The 21,152-nt window shown below is 40.6% G+C and overlaps 2 protein-coding genes across 14 annotated transcripts in view; one reads left to right on the top strand and one right to left on the bottom strand.

The window, feature by feature from the left end:
* Positions 1-21,152, top strand: part of C6H7orf50 (chromosome 6 C7orf50 homolog) — a 134,092-nt gene that overhangs the window by 50,692 nt on the left and 62,248 nt on the right. The window contains exons 1-3 of one of the 10 annotated variants that reach the window (XM_065684461.1): positions 10,260-10,404; positions 10,925-11,010; positions 13,979-14,074. The exons of 6 other annotated variants lie outside the window; for them this stretch is intronic. In XM_065684461.1, coding sequence (XP_065540533.1) covers positions 14,072-14,074 — 3 coding nt within the window. In that variant the 5' untranslated portion in view covers positions 10,260-10,404; positions 10,925-11,010; positions 13,979-14,071. Of the gene's footprint in view, positions 1-10,259; positions 10,405-10,924; positions 11,011-13,978; positions 14,075-16,319; positions 16,412-16,944; positions 17,111-21,152 lie in introns of those variants that run through there. 3 more of the 10 variants (XM_065684463.1, XM_065684460.1, XM_065684462.1) reach the window with 3 other exon arrangements.
* The window catches only part of GPR146 (G protein-coupled receptor 146), a 52,589-nt gene that overhangs the window by 5,498 nt on the left and 25,939 nt on the right, over positions 1-21,152 (bottom strand). The window contains exon 1 of one of the 4 annotated variants that reach the window (XM_065684455.1): positions 11,870-11,995. The exons of 1 other annotated variant lie outside the window; for it this stretch is intronic. The gene's annotated coding sequence lies outside the window, so the exon portion shown is untranslated. 2 more of the 4 variants (XM_065684452.1, XM_065684453.1) reach the window with 2 other exon arrangements.

Below are 21,152 nucleotides of genomic sequence, written 5' to 3'. Positions count from 1 at the left end.
AGGGAACCTAATATCAGGGCAGCCTGACTTTCCGAAAAGGCAAGAATCAGCTATCATTTCCTCTCAAAATAGCTTGAATTCTTTGAAAAGTATGCTAGTATCAGTAGTTGTTGTCCACCTATCTTTGCTTTTGTAAAGAGATAACATTTTAACTGAAAGCAGTGAACTTCAAAGCAGTCATCAGCAGTCTCTTTCCAAAATGCAGAAATAAGAAATAATCTTTCAAATACAATTCAAAACATCCACAGCCTTAAAACCGTGGTTCTTATTCCCATATCTGGGACAGCATTGAATTTATGCAGCAGGTGATTGCCCATGTCACGTGTACTCTGATACTGTCAGATAAGATACTCAGCACTGCGTTGTGTGTCTCTCTTTCAGCACGTAAAGTACAAATACACGTACCTGCATTCTTTCCAGAGAGAGAACAAGATTTAATCAAATCCACAATAAACATTGTGCAATTAAAATGAATGTTACTAGACAACATGCTATACTCCATGAACCACATGGCTAAATTATATGGTACAGGTTTTGTAAGCATACGGATACGTGGTTGCATCTCTCTAGTGCTAATCCTTTGACACTTCAACCATAGTACAGAATGTATTCCAGACTCATGTCAACTTCCATTTTTTATTTTCCACTGCAGTTGTTTTGTGTGCATTTTTCTTCTAAATACCACAGCCCGTGCCAGAAATCAGGCTAAAAATACAGTAAGTTTAACTGGGCAAAGGAATTTTTATTCCACTGTCATATATTGGATTTCCTTACAGAAGTGGCAGCAGCACAAGATGCAGTTCTATTGTTTTTAAAGCTTGCTTTCTCACCTTAGAGGAAACACTTTGTTTTCTCAAATCAATTCTTTAGCTATAGTATTGACATGAGTAGAAAGTACAGTATCTTTATGTTGTCTTTCAGTCGTCACACTGCTTGAGCACTGAAAACCACCCAGTTTATTTTCAGGAAGCATCTGTTGTTTTAAGTTTTTAAGAAAGAAAAGCTGTTCTGCACAGTTGAAGGCAACCAGAGTTACATCCCATTGAACTGTTATGACCTGATCCAACCAAAGCAGCAGACTGGAACTCGATATTGCAAATATATGCACTATGGTGAGTGCAAGGGTGACTAAGCAAAGGCATGGATACAATCACGTAATTCCATTATGTAGGTTATCCTTAAGCATGTAGCTTTGATTAGTCCAGAGTGAATTACATCAGCCACAGAATACCTGCCTGTATATTGTCGCAGAAGATCAACAGTCTTTGCTACCATGCTCTATATTTTATAGAGCAGGAGAATGTCTGGTTTCACAAGTGTTTTAGTAATTACCATATTTTTCTTTACGTCCTTTAACTGCAGTTAAACAAGACAATTCTATATTAATGGTAGAAATGGTTGGCAATTCATTGTGTTAAATAGTAACCATACCAAATTGCACAACTTAACTGTGAAATTACAAAACTTACCTCCAGAATGCCTAGGAATAAATTCCAAAGTCAAAATATTTTCAGAGGAAATTTTGTTGATGACTTCTAAATTACCAGATGAGGTATTCTGGCCACTAATGCAGCAATCACCCATTTTAAACTGTCACTTACCTCTGAAGGCACTGAACCTGTTTGCTCTGCTGCCTGGGCCCAACTCAGCATTTCTTACCCAGCTGTGTCTCTTGTCATTTTAAAGGCAGTTGTGTCTCCATAGACCACGGCTGGGTAAGTCCTTGCGATGCTTCAGGCACAGTTGTTTTACCCGGTCAATCACTACTAAACCCTTTCTCCAGTCAGAAGTACATTTGCAGTCCCAGGTTGATTCTGTTGCATAAGTGACTGCTGCAGTCCTCTTGTTTACTGTGGCCTGACTCAGCCTTCCCTAATGCTTCCCCAGGTCTTGTTTGATTTTATACTTCTGTCACGCTGAAAATTAAAGTCAGAACTCCAAGCGTGGAAGGCAAGAGCGCCCTGGCAGCCGCCGCTCGCTCGCAGCCTGCCTTTCCCACGGCCCCAGCCTCGGCAGCGCTGCTGTAAAGCCTCTTACCTTTAATTCACGTTTCACATTCCTCCGCGTTACCGGATCCGCACGCCTTTGATAAGCAGCGTTTCCGAGGAAGGAAGCTGGCTGCACAGCCCTGTCGTGTTTCGCTCAGAGAACATGGTGATCGCCTCCCACCAGCGCCTGGGCAGCGTGCGGCTCTGCGTGCCTGCCTGCGCTGCACTTGTTTTTCCTCTATAACTTACTCACAAGTTTCTGCTTGGCTTGGCAGGCGGCAGGCCCCTCCCTTTCCCTGTTTACAGCCAGTTTGAAGAAGTGAGAGGCTGTGCTGCGAGGGGAGGGAGCTGCTGAATCCAGCTCAGTTTGCTCTCTGTGTTTCCGATCTACTAGTTAAAATATACGGGCTAGCCGGAGCCCACAGGCTTGTTATGGTATTGTCATCTGCGCTGGGGTTCTCCGGGGACATTGGAGGGGCTGCTCCATTCCCTTCAAGTGCAATCAACAGCTCTCAGTCAAGAAGAGTGTGGGGTTTATTTAACCTGGGATGAGAATATATAGCTTTGAGGTTTCAATTTTATAGGCCATACATTCTAAACAATCAGTATTTGAGAATCAGTGTACAGGTGCTGCTTGCAAAGGTGAGCTTGCTTGTAACAGAAGCTAGTAGAAAAGGTTTCTGAGCATTATTTTGAATTTGGAGGTTCTGGCATTCTGAAAAGGCTTTACAGTGTGAGCCTCATTTTGTGATGGGGTTACGGATTCCATTCTGCCTCCTTTTTGAAAAGTTGAAAAGACGATTGTTCTCAACAGCATTTGCATGTCACTCGCAATTAATGGGTGCATTTATTCTGTGTATATTCTCTACATGTTTAAAATGAATCATTTCTTGAAAGAGTTTTTGAACTGTCGGTTGGTAATTCATCTAATTCATCCCATGCTGAATTCTGTTCTGTGGTTGTTGATTTATTTGTATGGAACCTTCTCAGATTAATGAACTAAAGTTACTATCTTCAAAGTATGTTTTTAACTGACATTGTCAACTAAAGCTGAGAGCTGCCTTTTTCAAAGTAATTAGTCCTATATTTAAAGATTCTGAGGCTTTATTCCGTAGCAAATAGACACCCATGAAAACTCCCTTAATTAAAAAGCAGGTGTTTATGGGATAAATGCCAGAGAAACACTAAATGTGGTTATTCAGTTTGTGTTAAGTTACTGTATCTGATTGCATTTGGGTTGTGTTTTTGTTTTTAGGCAAGGTCTGTACTTCTTGGTTTGTATTTAATAATTCATTATGAATATTGTAAAACCAATGCAACTCCCACATGGCAGGAAGTTCCTACACTCCTGTTTGATAAATAGTCCACAGACAGAATTGTGTATGTACTATGGATAACTCCCTTACAAACTGGCATCAAGCCTTTGCTGCCTCGAAACTTTAGGAGGACTTGAATCATCCCAAATTCACTGGGGAAACAATAAGGTAGGAAAGGTATTAGTGTAGAAGTACTTCTAGAGTTCTGATACTTGGCCAAGCGCCCATTTCTTTACATGCCATAGAAGTTGAAGGTGGTTTTATACAGATACAAATTTGCACAAGGTACTTCAGAAAAATTCTTAGAATACTGCACAAAAAGTTAAAAGCACTTGGTTGCAGAGATTGTTTTAGAAAAAAAATACATAAAATGAACTTTTAATTAGAAAAATTAATGAAGTGCTGCTTCCTTATGTTACAGAGTTCCTAGCTACAGCCTATTTTTTCAGACATTTTCATTCATACTGCAGCGCCGAGTTGCAGAGCAGGTTGGTTAACAGTTTCAAGCATGACCATTCCACGCTCTGATTATTTTATTTGACTTAAAAAGCCCCAAACCTTTATCCAGCTGTAGCAGTATGTCTTGCTTTGCAGATTTTTTTTATTTAGACAATGAACGATTTGTCTGCTTGTTCTGTTACCGTCTGCATGCGATATAGCTCTTATCTAGATTATCTAACCTCTAAATATGTGTTTTCACAAGCTGTAATACCTTTATAAGCCATACATATCTGTTGCCAGTGAGGTAAGTCTCTAGATGGGCCTAAGACTCCTACTTTCATCAGGTCTTCTGGAGTTCTCACAGGATCTGTTAGTTCCTACAGAGACTGAAATACCATAGGGGAAGGCTGAGCACGGTGCGGAGCATTGCTGCATGGCACGGGTTTGCTTCAGATCAAGACTGAGGAAACTGAAAAGCTTGGCCAGTAGTGTTGTATATAAGCATAAACCATTGTTAGCTACTCATGAGCATTTGAAAACTGCTTATTGAAAGCGTTACGCTAAATATTACTTACGGATTATTTATTAATATTTTAAATAAGGGGTGATTGGTATTTCTGGAAAACGGCATACCTGCAATTAGGTGTACCTCAAGGGGAACACACTGAACTCTCAAGCGTGAGAGAATGAAGTGTCACACTGTTGTTACCTCTCAGTCTGGGTACATGACATATTTTTAGGCTTACTAGCTTATATACATACCATAGGGATTAACAGAAGACTTGTTGGCTGGATATACAGAAAAGTGAAACTAGATTGCCCAGGTTAGATGTGAGGGGAAAAACAATGCAGCAGTGCAGGCAAGTAGGTTCCAGCATATACTTTGCTTATGCAGTTGATGAGTTGCTGCTGTTGACGATACAATGATACAGCTCAGATAAAATGATTTTAACATTAGAGGGGAAGAAACTCCTGCTTGATTCTGGGTGCTGGGCTGAAAACCAGGCCCCTTCAAACCCTATCGTTTATGTCTTTGTGGTGCAGTCATTGACCAGTTTGGCAGGTGCAGTGTTTATAATCAGTAACTGTTCTGTTTTACAATGTAGTTAATCCAGTGCAGTATAATGTGAAAGAAGTCATGACTAAAAAACAAGAATGCCTCATATAAAGTAGCATTGCGAATAACTCAGATTTCCCTTTGCAGCAGGAACTTGCTTTAGTAACAGCATAACAATAACTAAAATTTCTTTAAGAAGTCCTTTGCCTATTGCCTATTCGTGCTAAATTCTGCACAATTTGAGTGCTGGGAGCCCATTTCCAGCTTTATAGCTTAGTGTCTTCCCCTGATCCAGTATAATTCCTTAAGTGTTCATTCTGTCCAGACACAAATGGTTATGCGCATTTCCCCCTGTTTTGCTATTTTTTAAAATCCCTTGTTTTTCACATTTGGCTTGCCCTTGTTTTTATCTCTCCCTGATGACTCGGTTACAGTTAATGCTGCACCTCCCATCATTTGCTCATATGACACATATACGGTATCATAGCAGACTTATCACAGGATTTCTAAGTATGATGCTGTTTCACCTCTTAATTCTTCGTTACCTTTCCATTGGGGTGTCAAGTCAACAATAAAAATTGAATTCCCAAGAACTGTAAGCGTGTATTTCTGTCACATGTTGAATGAGTACAGAGATACTCATGCTTCTGGTCATTGCATTTTGCTTTGGTCATCCTTTGAGGATGCTCACTCTGCTTTCCCAGAAATTCTGACTATGTCTTTCATATATTTCATCTATGTCTCCTTCCTGTGGCCCTCCCTCTCACTTGCCAGGTGACTTTTTTATTGTTACACAGATATTGGCAACCACTGGCACTTGTTTGTTCCTTTCATTCTGTAAGCACCGTCTTTGTAGTAAATCACCTGCATAGCAGCTATCTGACCATCCAGATCTCACTTGTGCCATGATAAACTGCTTACTGCCCTGGCCTTCTTTCTTCTGTGTTAACCTTTCGTTTACATTATTATTATTTATCATTATTATTAAACTCCATATAATATAAAACTATTAACAATGTCAGTTGCACATTTTGTTTCGATTTACATTGTTCATCTCTTTGGGAATCTGTATAAGGCCATGGTCAGAAGCAAGTCTCTGTAAATTGTTGGCTGGTAAGCATCAAGTGAGTTCAGATGCTCCTTTGGTTTGGAAGAAAGAGAAGACTTGATTTTAGGATACGGCCACTGTTTCCCAAGATGCACATCTTCTACATATTAGGTTAGAACTGAACAATTTGTGTCTTCAGAGTTCATAGACAATTGCTCACAACAACATGTGTAGCCATCAGCAATGGGTAACTGTATTTGCTTTCTTTTCTCTTTCCTCACTCCCCCTCAATTTTTAAGCAGCTTAAAGCTTATGAGAACAGATAATACCCACCAATAAAGAAAGACAAAAAAGATCAACTACTCTGGAAACCATAATAAAAACTGCCCAAGGGTGTTTTTAAGAGCCTGTTATATGTTGGAGAATGGCATTGTGGTAGTGTTGTTTAAGGTTGTAATAACAAAGTGCTACAGGGTAGAAGAGGCAAATGAAATTCCTGCAGAATGGGCAGACTTTTAAGTTCTGTGGAGAGGAGATAGTCCAGCATTAAGGCCTCTAAAGAGTTGCATGGGAGGAGTCCTGTGTTCAGACACAGATGCTATCTGCCAGGCACATCTGCCACTCCAGATAAATCCTCCTGTTACTCCTTTGTAATGGAGCCTCTGCAGGAGTTAGGCTGTCGGTGGCTGTGCCCTCCTCGCAGCTGCTCAGTGCACTTTGTGCACTGGGGTTCTGCATGGGTTAAGTTGATAAACCCCATCATGTTTTGCTAACATCTCGCAGTATCCCAGTATCAGATGAGTGTGAATGGTCTCCTGCTCCACCTCTTCCTGACTTAGCTTTATCACTGAATTCCGAATGAGCCTTCTATATGGAAAACCTGACAAACCTTTTATAACACTTATGTGCTGCGAGAAAGGATTCACCATAGAGTGAACAGTGTGGCTTTTCATACATCACAGATGTGTTGTGGGTTAAGATTTCATTACTGCAAAAAGTGACATGCCTTATGTTTGTGCAGTTCTAAAGATAAGGTATTCCTTTAGGCAGCATGAATTTATGCAGCAGTTACCTGTATTCATCTACAAGCCTTAGCTGCCTTGGTTTCGGAAATGAGATACATTTCTGAGATGCCCGGCTATCACTAGGTAATGCTTTCCTTAAAAACTGAGTCATATGAAAACCGAACCCCCTGCAGTTTTCCTGGTGTTCATACTGGCTTCCAGTAACTTACAGTGTGTTAAATAACAGGAATAATTAAAATGAATGTAATATTAGAAAATAGGCATCATTAGATGCTCTGAGTTCTGGATTTTATAAAGGTGACTACTTGGAATTCTTTCCTGTTAGGGTGGTGAGACACTGGAATCGGTTGCCCAGGGAGGTTGTGAGTGCTCCATCCCTGGCGGTGTTCAAGACCAGGTTGGATGAGGCCTTGTGTGGGATGGTTTAGTGTGAGGTGTCCCTGCCCATGGCAGGGGGGTTGGAACTGGATGATCTTAAGGTCCTTTCCAACCATAACTATTCTATGATTCTGTGATTCTAAGTGGCAGCTTTTAAGCATCGGCAGAGTAGATGGTGCCTTTCAGTGATGGAATGCAAACAGCCAGTTAGCACCACTGTAGTGCCTGGTCCATGTTTTCAGGGTGCTTGGAAGCTGATTTTCATGCAACTGTCCTACTTTCAAACTAAGTGGCAACAAACCTGAATAAAATTCAGTATCAAGATAATTGGAAGTTGCTACAAAAATTTAACCTGTGGCAGAATTTGCACTATGCTTGTAACTGGTGAGCAGCAGAAACCAAAGGACATAATTAAAACATACAGTTTTGTTTTCTTGGAGAGCACACAGGCCCATTAACTGTAGCAAATAATTTCAGTTTAAAACTGAAGGTAAGTGGAGGTTTCTTGCCATATGAAATACTTCAGCTCAGTGGATCTTCAGCTCAGTGGATCTATCAAAGATTACATGCACCTTCAGAAAGCATCTTGCTGTCATGGGGGTGATGTTCAGAGTAGCTGGGACTTAGTAGATTTACACTGTTTTTAATGAAGGTATTTAGTTCGTTTTTCATGACTTAAGGAATTCAGTACACAAGGTGGATGATTTCATCAAAGGATCTTTCTTATATGGTAATCATCAATATTTAACTGTAAGGTTTACCCCTTTGCCAGTAGCTACAGACACTTAAACTGTGGAACAGCAAGTCAGTTAAGGCTGGCTTTGGGGAAAAAGTGTTTATGAAACTGATCATGTTCCTTTCTTTTATGTAAAGTTCATCAGATCATAGAGATTAAACGAGAATTTTCTGCTAAAGCTTTTTTAATGTTTGAGAAAATATAAAATGATAGGATAGTTTTATGGTACATTTTTTTTGTTTAGCAAATTTCTCTGTTTAGATTTCTTATGAGATAGCAAGTGGCTAGATCCGTGCATGCATTTCTAGCCTTTTGGAGTTGCTGAGGTTCCAGGTAAGGAAACTTTATGAACTGAAGTTTCTGCCTCTGGTCCCTGCAAATCAGCGTCACTCTAGTAAAGCAGACAGATTCTTGCCAATCAAAATTAATGCAAATTATCCCTGTTCTAGATAGCGCAGACTGAATTTATCCAGGGACTGAACGTCAAAGGCGCACCGACGTTGCGAATTACTCAGTAAATGAGTTGGCAGGGTGGAAACAGCAGCTCTTATCTTAACCCGCTGTTCGTTAGCTTCAGCCGCACTTAGGGCTTCTGACAGGGAACACTGCTGAAATTTGGCAGCAAGAAAACATTCCCCACAGATACTTTGCTGCCAGTTGCAAAGACTGACAGGAGGCACAGATGGTAGTTTTCCTGGAAACTATAATATAATGCCATTTCCTATTAGAAACACCAGTGAAAGCTGACCCTGTGACTTATCAACAAGGCATCACGTTGCCCATGTAGGAAACTCTTGCGAAACAAACGTGGACTGCAGGGACCAGGTTTCCAGTAAATGCAAAAATATTGACATAGTTCTTTCTCAGATAACATTTATGAGTATGAAACTGCTTGGAGTTTAGAGTTCGAAGGGAAAATCGGCGCTCAGCAGAGCTGCTGAAATGACTTCAAAATGTGTCACATCCATTGGAGATAAACAGAAATCTTTCTGATAGTTGTCAGGAAGTCTAAAACCTCTCGTTCTTGCAACTCCTGTGGCTTTTAATTTCCCTTGCTTGGTGAAGGGCGTATTTTCTAGCTGCCTCTTGGATGAATATTTGCTGATTGCGTCTTATTCCATTTATAATGTCTGAGTAAAATATTTTGCATTCTAGGTGAGCTACTGTAATACTGTTCCTGATATAAGGGTGGCTAGTATTAGACTGCAAGATTTGGAGTAGGGATTTTAGTTTACCAGGGGCTTGAAATTAGTTAAGAAGCGTCTTACTGACATGAATGGGGTCTGACTTTTCCATCTACTGCATGTCATGTGCCAATCCCCGATCCCCTTTGTCAGTAACAGCGTTTTTTACCCCTTATTCATCAGTATTTTCTGCCAATAATCTTGATTTCTTACAAGGCTCCCCATTGCTTCTCTATGTATGGAATGACCCTTCCATGAAACTTGAAAAAGTCAGTGATAACCTTTAGCACTTTCTGTTCTAGGATGCTGGCAAAGGCTTTGACCGGTTTAAGTATCTGATGATTTCGCTTTAGTCCTTGGCCTTACTTTTCACAGGTGTATGAGCGGGGATGCTTCCCTAAATATTCTTTATGGGTGTTGTTCTTCCAGCCTAATATGAGGCTGGGCAAATGCTTTTCAAGGGGGAAAAAAACCTCCAGAAGTAATTTTGGGGGGAAGAAATGTTCAAAGGGACCTCTGCAAACCAGGGCTCTCTAAACCGAAACCAGGACTCTTTAAACCTAAGGTCTGTCATTACAAAAAAGATCTGTGAAGTTACACCTTGAGTATACTACTTCTGTAGCAGATTGTGTTACTTCAGGAGCTGTACAGAGCCTTGATATGTAAAATTGCATTGGGTTTGCATGGCAAGGTTTTGGTAGCAGGGGCTACAGGGGGTGGCTTCAGTGGGAAGCTGCCAGATGCTTCCCCCATGTCTGACAGAGGCAATGCCAGCCAGCTCTAAGACACACTGACAGGGCTGAGCCCATCAGCCGCAGTTGGTAGCGCCTCTGGGGTAATGCATTTAAGAAGGGGGAAAAGTTGCTGCACAATGGCAACTGCAACTGGAGAGAGGAGTTGAGAGCATGTGAGAGGAGCATCACGTTGGAAAAGTGTGTGGAGAACTGTCTCTAAAGGGAGGAAAGAGTGTGAGGGGAGTCCTTGCCTGAAGAGGAAGGAGCAGCAGAAAAAGCGTGTGATGAACTGACCACAACCCCCGTTCCTGCCCCTCTGACCACTGGGAGGGGAGGAGGCGGAGAAATTAGGAGTGAAGTTGAGCTTGGGAAGAAGGGAGGAGTGAGGGGAAGGTATTCTGAGATTTAGTTTTATTCCTTATCCTACTCTGATTTGATTAGCAATAAATTAAGCTAGTTTCCCCAAGTCGAATCTGCTTTGCCTGTGGCTGTAACTGGTGAGTGATCTCTCTCTGTGCTTCTTTTGGCCCATGCCTCTTCTATTACATTTTCTCTCCCCTGTCCAGTTGAGGAGGGCAGTGATAGAGCAGCTTTGGTGGGCACCTGGTATCCAGCCTGGGTCAGTTCGCCAGAGAATTAAATTTATAATCTGCTTCCTCCTGTGCTAATGGGTGTAGGTTTGAGGAGTAATTAGTTTGTCACAGAGCCAGTTTCTTAGTAATGATTGATAAATGGTTGTTTTTACATAGCTCACACAGGCACAGGGTGCGTATGAACAGTAAACCGCGGTTTGTAGGGAGCTCACTGGAGCCTACTCACCTCTCTTCACTTAAATAAGCCCTACGTGTTTTAGCTGTTGTGGAAAATATGCAGAGTATTCTGATAACCTCCTATCTGATGTTCAGGCCCTGCATGCAGAGGTTGACATGGATCATTCCGATGTGCAGATCACAACCATAGACATTCACCTAAATCACTTTGTGCAGACATTTGATTAACTGTCTTTCATCCTTTCAGAATCAGTCCACGTTCTGTTGGAATCCATGGGACACTGATGGGGCCAATCAGATACGTGAAGGACGTGATTCTGGCATGAGAAAAAGGTTGCTGCCTTTTTGTGCTGCTTTAGCTTTTCTATAAGAAGGACATAAAGTTCAGCTGACAAAGCCCTAAGGGAAAGTAGGTCTTCTGCTAAGTACAGTAGAAAACAGATTTGCAAATATCATGGTGATTAGCATAGTTAAAAATGCTTATGGAGGCTAAAAAGGACAGCAGTCATTCTGCTTATTCAAAGCTTCTCCTGAAAGCAGTTAGGAAATTTTTTGCTGCTTCCAAGTTTGCCTTTGGCTTACCGTCTTTTAGAATATAAATGAAAATGAAGCTTAATTGTGATTAATTAGTTAATTACTTACTGCTGTGTCTCTTAGCGGCTCTGCAGTAATATTTCACAGTATGGTTTGCTGTGTGTTTTATTATGCTATGAATAGAAGATTCATAAGTATCTCACTTCGAGAACTTTTTTGCTTTACTAAAGACTAATCAGATTAACTTTTGATCAATTCCCTTGCTCTACTTGTGCTATAGTGTTTTACTCCTAGATTTAATATACAGAAAGATTGAAATCTCATATTCAGAGCAATTAATAATAAACTTAAAAGCACATGCCCAGTACATAAAGAAGCAGTAAATGAGAAATCCAGCTAATGTGCAAGAACGTGAAAGTTGATACAAATAAGAAAAAGCCTAATGCAGCTTTCTTTCAGACGACTAGATAAAAGTAGGAGCATGACAAACTTAAACAAGGACATTGTCCCTAAAGAACTGTTATCTAAAACCTGAGCATTGGTTTCTAACAATGGCGCTATTCATTTTCACTGATCCAAGGTTTATATGCATTAATGCAAATTGATTTTAGGCTCTTAAAAACAGAAAGCAATCCAAAAGGTGAACTTAAAATCTCACCTGGGAGGCAGTGCCTTCTTGTTTGTTGGTGGCTGGCAGAAACATTTTGCCCATCAAGTGAGACCCTTTTCAAAGTGAGCTCAGCAGAAACTCCAATATCTCATGTCTCTTGTAGGGGTAAACAACGAGAGAGCTTAGGAAAAGACCGCTGACGCCGCTGCACTGCTCGGGGTAGTGGCACCGGGCTCTGTGTATACATGTGACTTCCCCTGCACATACATACACATAATCCTTTAAGCTTCAGCTGCATGCTCGTATTGGCGCAAAGGGCCGTTGCAAAAGCAGGGGGCCTGATCCTGCCATAAGGACTATCCTGCATACCGTGTTCATAATGGTGAAAGGGGCTTTCAGGGGTGTTTTTTTGGAAAGGACAAACTGAAAGGGCATTACTGTGGTCTGAGAGCAGTTCAGCCTTCGGTGTAGGTACATAATGGGAGACAAATAGCGGCTGCATTGAACTGGGGGAGCTGCTTGGTACAAGAAAATTTTACCATAGGAGCAGCTATTTTGCAAAGCTGTGCATGTTAATAGTAATAAATCCAGAGCAAGATAAGCCAAACTGGCAAAAATAATATGTTAGTAACATTTTATTTTCTTTAGAGGGACTCATCACAGCTGTGTTTGTCGGGAGTCATACCCCTTCCCAGCTTCGAAAAACAATGCTATTTAGCAAAAGCCTGTAACATCCACTTGGCCTCTGGAGAGTTTAGACAGTAACCAGCATTAGACCTGAATAAGAGCCAGTGTACGCTTTAGAAAATACTTCACTATAAACCTCAGAATTGTTATAAGCATTCAAAAAGAACATTTTAATTAAAAGAAAGGAAACCCAAACATGTAAGGAAAATGCTGCTGTATCATCTGGCTTTAATGAGATGGTAGGGAAATGTAAATTCTTTCCATTTGAATAAAAAGCGTGTAATATCATGATTCTGCCTACTTAGCTTGAATACAAATAGTCCTTAAATAATTTGCCTTTTAAAACTGTAATGAAGAATTAATTTATATGTTTTCTTTCCTTCCCAAAGCAGTAAAGTGTAATATCTCCTTTTACTTATCAACCAGAAAGGAGTTGATCCCTAAAATTAACAAAGAATTTGTCATTCATGTTGGGCATGTATGTGGCATTGTATTTACTGTATGCAATATATGCATATTTTCTTACCTTTTAGGTATTCCTACAGTGTCTTATTAGCTAAAACATCAGAATAGGGCTCTAAGAGAGGCTCTAAGGTTAACACCTGAGAACTTTGATTGTCAGTCTCTATGATCTAAGTATTTGCCTGCATCAGTTGTTTTTTTGTTCCTTTTGACTAAGCTTTTATTGTTTATACTAAAGTAAAATAACCCCAAGTCTCTATTTACAATCCGTATAAGATAGCGGCTCTGTTTGTAGGTCCCACGTTAATACTTTCCATTGAATGCTCTATTGTTGGAGATTGGTCAAATTGTTAAATAAACAAGCCCTTCTGTAATCTCAGAAGTAATGTTTCCATGAGGAGACAATGTGGGGCAGGCCAGGATTATGCTTTTTCCTCTTTTAATGGTTTGTTATATTTCATGCTTATCACTCATTTGAGTAAGCCGTTATATGTGGTTTGTGTTTTGAAATGCAGAGCAAAGCCCTCAAACGCTGATGATTTACATTTGATAAAATACCAGTGACAGTTGAGCGTAGAGTTTAAGGTGAAGTCTGCTTTTCTTTTGAAATTCAGGCCTCATAAACTTCAGCGTTTAGGCTTTTTGCAGGAGAAAAATACAGAGACTGGGAGACGGAATTGTACTCCTTTGGTCTCCAGGGAGAGTGGAAGGTAATAACGTGGCTCCTTCAAGTCTGCTGCTCTCTTGGTTTTATAGAGGCGACTGCTCGCTCCTATAGGCCCCGCCAATCCATCATGTGTTCAGTTTGCAGTGCCCACAGCCTGGGACTTTTTATATTATCCTGGTTGGGGTTCTCTCACATGCTTTCCCTGAGGCTTGTTTGTGATGATACATAATTCCCTACACAGTTACGCTTGTCCCTGATCATGCTTGGGGTAGTTGTGGGGCAGAGGAGACTGTCATGCTTTGACCAAAAGGTCCAAATCTTAACAACATCTGCACTTGTAGAACTTGCCCAGGTGTTTCTTGTGGCAGAAGACCCACAGGAGTTTTTGCTGACACTCAAGTCCTGGACGCACAGCTGCAAGGGGACAGAGCGAAATGGTGAGCAGGGATGTCTGAGGTTTACTTTAGTGACTTAATTTTTAACTTTGCCTTACTGCAAAGTAAGCAAGTGCCAGCCTCAGTGATGGTGGAGCCTTTTCTGTGACCTGCCAGGGAAAATTAGCCCATGCTTAAACCGCCTTTAAACACAAGCCAGATAATTTTTGTGTGCACCTGGTACAAGTTCAGCTGGACAGGAGTCCAGTATGAGTGTGAAACACACACATAACCTCATGCACTGCCACTAAGCAGCAGGGATCACAGAGCCTTGTGGTCTCCTTTTCAGGTGCAGTACACTGTTGCTATTGGCTTGATACACTAAATTAAATACGCCAGTTGCCTGTCCATCCTCCTCCAAATACAGTTCTCATTGCTGATGGTTCTATGAATTCAGCGCACAGTCCTAAAGTTCATAATTACAAGTAACTCTGTTGATATGAAAGTTGTATTTGAGCAGTGCGGGTTTGTGTTTAAAGAATAATTTGTAGCGGTTCAGGTGATGAAGTTACCATGGATTTGAGGTGCTGATGTTTCTGACACGCTGCCATGTTTGATTGATAGACAGTTCAAACCAGCAGAATTGATAGACAATTGATAGACAATTCTGATAGGATTTTTTAGTTACATAAGCTAGATAAGAGAAAACCTAAAAAGTTCTGTTCAATTTTCTTTGGCAATATAGTAACTTTCAGAAGTTCATCTTTTAGCTATGCTCTCTGCAGTAACTTAGGTAGAGTTAGTGATTCAGATGGATTAAACAAATCACAAGTTTAAAGTGAAAGTAGTTATTTGGGACTGTGGTTGCCAGAGTATTATTTTTATGAGCTAAAGTGGTTTTGTTGAAGCATCCCTATGGCATTAGTGAATTAGTGGGTGTACTTTTGGGCCCTTCATGCCCGTGTGTAAATTGTTTATAAAGAATAGTTATTTGTGTAAAAGAGTTGTTTATCTAAAAGGATTATCCCAAATATTCCTCAGTATGCTTTTAGCTGAAGCTGCATTAATGGTACCTGCAAAGAAATGCGAAGAGTTGGTGGTACCTGATAAAGGGACTGTGGTGTGGTCAGGCATCTCCTCATTGCATGGGATGTGGTCAGCCCTCACTGAGAGTGCTTATTTTTCAGTACTGTAGATGTACACTAGCATAGATATAAGATGAATGGGGTCACTTGTAGTACTGTGTGCAGTTCTGGTGTCCTCAACATAAAAAGGACATGGAACTGTTGGAACAAGTCCAGAGGAGGCCACGAGGATGATCAGGGACTGGAGCACCTCCTGTATGAAGATAGGCTGGGAAACTTAGGGCTGTTCAGCCTGGAGAAGAGAAGGCTGCGTGGAGACCTCATAGCAGCCTTCCAGTATCTAAAGGGGGGCTGTAGTGGTGCTGAAGGGGTACTCTTCATTAGGGACTGTAGTGACAGGACAAGGGGTGAAGGTTTAGAACTTAAACAGGGGAAGTTTAGATTGGATATAAGGAAGAAGTTCTTTACTGTTAGGGTGGTGAGGCGCTGAAATGAGTTCCCCAGGGAGGTTGTGAATGCTCCATCCCTGGCAGTGTTCAAGGCCAGGTTGGACAGAGCCTTGGGTAACATGGGTTAGTGTGAGGTGCCCATGGCAGGGGGGGTTGGAACTAGATGATCTTAAGGTCCTTTCTAACCCTAGCTGTTCTATGATTCTGTGACTGTTTATCTGTGGTTTATCTTAGTGGGAGTATTCAGCAAGTTCGTATTTGGTCATAACGTGTCTGAAAATGTTTTAGTAATTACTTAAAGTTTAACGTGAATGTGCAAATCAGCTGAAATAAGCATGACTTACTTGCAAATTTTAGCTTCGTTGCCTTAGAACTGCCTTTTATATGAGCACAACTTTTATACCCTTTCATTTTTTTTAATCTGCTACAATATTTCAGGTTCTAAGAACTTTGATGGAAAACTTTATAAAGGCGACCATAATTGTGCCAGTGCTGCAACCCCATTAATCATGCATTCGTTCTTCAGAACCAGCGTCTCTGCTTTGAGAAATTCAACCAGCTTTTCCCTAAGGGCTGCTCGTAATCGAGCTCTGGTGAAACTTGCTGCAGTAGCTGGATTCTCCGGGGCCCTGATAGGATGGCACAGCCTCCCTTCTGGTGAGGGTGAGGGTACGGGATGTGTGTGTCTGCACTTTCCTGGCTTGGTTTCCAAAATGGACTGTGAAGGTGCAACCTTTGAAGGGGTATCATGGGGGCGTGGATGTTATTTTCCTGTGTCAGCTCTATCGTTACAGGAGCCTCCAGCAAAGAGAGGGTCAGTGGCAAAGAGGTTGGAAGAGCAGCAATAGCACCAGGGCCCATTGCAGGTACTTCCTCTGCTGGCTTGACTCAGGATCCTTATGTGGTTTTAGCGAAAATCCCTCGGAGCTGCTAACCCAGCTAATTCAGAGAAGCTTTCCAAAAGGTTTTAGGGCTTGTGATTAATTTCCGTAGCATTTATTTTGAAAAGACAACGATTCTGTTTTAAAAACATGAATTACACTAAAAACATAGCAAAAAACCTAATAGCTGCATACAAATGGGAGTGATAATGGGCAAGGCAGGAATATTTGCATCTTTTCTAGTCAGTAGGCTTTTAAACTTGGTCTTCTTTATGTTTGGCCTCTAATTTGGATGGTCAAACTGCTGAAATTCACTGTTAGATCATTGTTTGTGTGGATGTATTAGAGACATATTCCGGTGCATCTGTGTGCATCTTTTGTCTCTGCATACTTTGGATAATTGTGTTAGCTATTGTTTGAAAATGTCATTAGACATTAAATCAGTTTATTTAGCTATTGTGGGCTAATCCAAACATACAGGATATAACACACTGCTCCTGACCTTTTCCTGTTACCAGGCTTTCAGCAGCTCTTCCCTGAGCAATCTTGGACCTCTGGTGGTGGGCATGGAGGAAGAGCTTTAACCCTCTGGGTGTGTTTTGTGAAGGCTGCAGGACAGACTAAAGGCGCTACAGCTCACTTTGCAACAGAGGAGAAACAGGAGAGGAGATGTATAAGAAGGGAGTAAGTCCAGGGCTTTACTATCTTCCTTAATAAATGCTTGTGTGCATTCTCTCCACCCTTTAAAGAAGATGTAAAACATCAAGTTTGCGTGCTCAGTACTGGCAAGCTAGCAGGATTTCATAGCCAGGTGACCATGACGAACTCCTAGCTTCTAAAATCCACTTCATTGAACTTTGCTTGTTGAAGAATCCAGATTTTGGTGAAAATTCTTGCAGAAAAAGCTTTTAAGATGAGGTTGCATCGTTGAAGAACTATTTCTTTTAAAGCATATGGAGATGGAGTCAAAACATCATTTCCTCTAGCTGTCCATTTAACTATTGCTACTTTTGGTCTATGTTCATTTAAAATGAAATCTCTACCCTAACAGATATTTTGATAACATGAATCTGTTGTATTTGTTAGTAATAGCTAATTTTAAAGGGAAGGAAAAAAAATCCAGAGGAGGAATGCAAGAAAAATGTTGACCTCAGTGAATAAAAATCGCACTCTTTGTACTATGAGAAAATGAGATAATTATGGCTATAAAATCCTGTGCTCAAAGAATGAAAATAAACAGTGCACACGCTATGTGGAAATGGGAGAGAGCCATTCCATTAGGACAGATCCACTGAAATCTTTTCTCCATAGTAATTCTTAATAGTGTGGGGATTTTTCTAGTTAGGGACTAAAACTGTCCTGGAGAGTGTTCCTGGAGTTTGGCAGCAGTGCAAGAGGATGGTTTACAAACATTCAACACCAGGAAAATATTTGGGAGCCAGTAATGGGATGTTTGGCTGCTGCTATTATGAGCAGCATTAGATGCACTTTTTGTTGCATTACAGGCATTTGGCAGGTCAGTGGCCCATTTGTCTGTTAACAAATGTCGTAGAATCATAGAGTAGTTATTAGGGTCCATTAACCAGCCCACTTTGCAGTCATTCCATATTTAGGCTTACTCATATTTTTTGGAGGGTGGGGAAAAAGTGTTTTAAAAAACCCTGTCAGAACAAAGGGTTAAACCCTCAGTTAAATAAAGCACAATAATACTGCAATGGAGTTAGAGTCATTGTGGCATTTGACTGTTTGTAGATTTTAGAATGAGTTTTCCCTTTAAGACATAGCTAAATGGTTTTCTTAGGTTGTTCAGGTGTTAAACCATATCAGATCAGTTTGTAACATTCAGCATTTTCTCCAGAGTGTCTGAAATCCTACTACAAAGAGTACCTGCATCTTAGAGTCTGACACCAAGTAGAAATAAAAGGCTAAGTAACACCAGCACTAACTTGCTGTAATTAATTGTATGTTTCTGTACTTAAGCTTGAAGGGTGGAAAGTATTGCTCTAAAGACTACCTACAAACCCAGTGAATGAGCAGCCGCTTAGGGTGCCACTTCAAAGAGAAACACCCAGAGGAGCAACAGAAGGGAGGCTGCTTTTGAATTCCCTCAGTTCCTTCTGGCAGCCCAGGGCTTGCAAAGCGAAACAACCTAGAAATGGTGATTTTCTTTTGTGTTAGTTACATAACCAGCTCCCAGCAAATAAAACTGGAGGTGGAGCAGTCATACAAAGATCTACTTAATAACCTGTGCCTCCCATTGCTGCTAACAGAATCTTACTTGACTTTATTAGTTTTTCCTTCCTGGCTAAGGGAGATTCCTCTCACTGTCTCCAGACAAGAGCCTGGTGAAATTCAGGAGCTGGTTGTAGCTCTCAGTTGCACTAGTGCATATTTTGAGATGTAAGCCTTTGCAGTTACTCCAGATTTATATCTTACAGCTGAAGCAGTCAAACATAAATGGTTTCTACCATTTATAACTTTACAGATTTCTCTGTGTGAAGTACTGCTGTATTTGATACTAAAAATTAGAAACAAGTATCTGAAAATGGAAACTGTTTTTTTACAAGTGCTCTGTCTTTCCTTTAGGATCAGTTGAAGCTCCAAGAATTGTGCTTTCATGCTGATCAAGCTATGCTAGTTTTCAGCTTTGTCTTTGCAGTCGTGCTGTAGCATCCATTAACCAGCATCCAAGATGCAGGTGGTACTTTGTTGCAGGAGGTGACAACTCCAGCTATTCAGTATCCTTTGTTTTGGCAGTTGCGCTCTTTGCCTCCTTGTCCGTGTTAGCCATCCTCCCAGTTACACACCATACATTGACATAGTCAGATGGATGGTTGGTGTTGCTGTCTCTCTCTCCCTCATTATTTTCTTCCCAAAGCTCTACTAATGGCCTTGTCTTGGCTTTGGGACTTCAGTTGTGATTTACTAGTTTGAAATTCTGGAATTACATGTGCGCTCTTTCATTGTCTTCAAGTGTCAGGTCTCACACCACTGCAGAGATGTTATAGTGTCATCATCTAGAGGATGATTAGGAGACCAGTTTGAGAGTAGCTATTACTAATGATACAATAGGTAAAAGGGATCAAGAGAATTTATGCATTTGGCAGTTCTTTCTAACCAGTTTTACACTTACTTTCTGTAAAATTAGACCTGGAAAGAGGGGACTTGTAATAAATATGAAATTCTGAGACGTCACCTCTTCCCAGCTTCTGCAAACTTTATTATCATTACCTCTGTAAGAATTAAAAGTCAGTTCATGTAGTCCAGAGCAGCAAATATTGTCAGACAATGTGTAATGGAAATTCATAAAAGCCAGTATTTAACATCTTGAAATGAGAGGCATCCACGATAATTTTTTAAATCGCTTCACTTGAATCTGGTGTATGTTACAACAAAATATGAAGGTAAATATTAAGGTATTTTCATCAGGCGGCTTTGAATTAATCTTTGGATTTACTTTGAAAGAAAATGAAGAACCTTTGAGTAATGGAGCAGCAGGGTGCTCTTCATCTTGCTGTAACTCTATGACACTGGGAGAAAAAACACTTAGAAATAATTGCATTTCCATGTTTAAAGCTCTCATTATTTGAGTCCAAAATGCTTTAAAATTATCTGGTTTAGGCCTTGATACTGGAAATTAACTTTGGATAGTAAGAGGCATATACAGCGGCAGAACAAAACCCCACTGAAGTTAATAGGTTTGAGTGGCCTGGGGTTCTGTCTTGTAGGGCTGTTTGTAGTGTTTTTGTTTAACTGAAGTGTTTTAGAATGCTTTTTCCAGCTGAATATATGATGTTACATTTATGACAGATGAGTAGTACCAAACTTCAAACCATCCGACAAAGTAGCCTTCCTTCACTTTGTTTAGGAAGATCTCTTTGATTCTGTTTGTATTTAAAGTGCGTTGCTGGATAATCATGGAACATGTGTCTGTTTAAACCAAATTCAAAGAGTATCATGAACTGACACCTGCTTAAGTCTTTAATTAAAAGTGGCTTAATCTCTAACAATCTCTACATACATAAGCACAAAGTATCTGTGTTTAATGGGTACTTTGAACTGCCATTAATTTAGAAATCAAAGATTTGTAAATGAAACACAGTATGCTAGACATGATGATGTTTGACTGGAATCCCTTCTTGTTGGCATAGCCTAGTTTTCCTGCTGCTGTCAGCTGCTGGAAATACACCCTTATTAAAAATCATGTGGAGAGGGAAAATATAAAAAGAAGGCTATCTTAAAAAATGTGTGTGCATCTACTGTATACAAACCATATTTAAAAGAGGCAAATATATACAGTGGGACATATAATGGAGAATTGCTCCTCCTTGTAAAGATCAGTGGAGGGAATACTGTATTTTTCCCAACTGTGTGAATTTTGCTGAGATAATGTCTTAAAGACTGATCTTAGTTCAATTAATGTTCATGAATGTTAGTTAATATTCTCTTTTTCAAATCTCTCAGCTTTCCTCCTCCGAAAGACCACACTAATGTCGAAACAAAGGTATAGAGGAGAAAACGGTGGAGGAGAGATGAATAATGAAAGGGGCCCCGGCATGGCTGTGGATAGGAAGGTGGCACACATACCAAGCCAGCAGTGTGGAATGGAAGGATTCAGGGGAATCCTTAGTACATGTAGTGAGCATGGCTTGCACAAGCTGAGGAGCATGTAACCTGTTTGACATGCTCATCTTGCCTATCTTGAATTATGGCAGTGTCTGTGCTA

The sequence above is a fragment of the Lathamus discolor genome, chromosome 6, assembly GCF_037157495.1.
Source record: "Lathamus discolor isolate bLatDis1 chromosome 6, bLatDis1.hap1, whole genome shotgun sequence".
Classification (NCBI taxonomy): domain Eukaryota; kingdom Metazoa; phylum Chordata; class Aves; order Psittaciformes; family Psittacidae; genus Lathamus; species Lathamus discolor.
The sequence above is the reverse complement of the archived record's forward strand: the minus strand, read 5'-3'. Positions and strand labels throughout refer to the sequence as shown.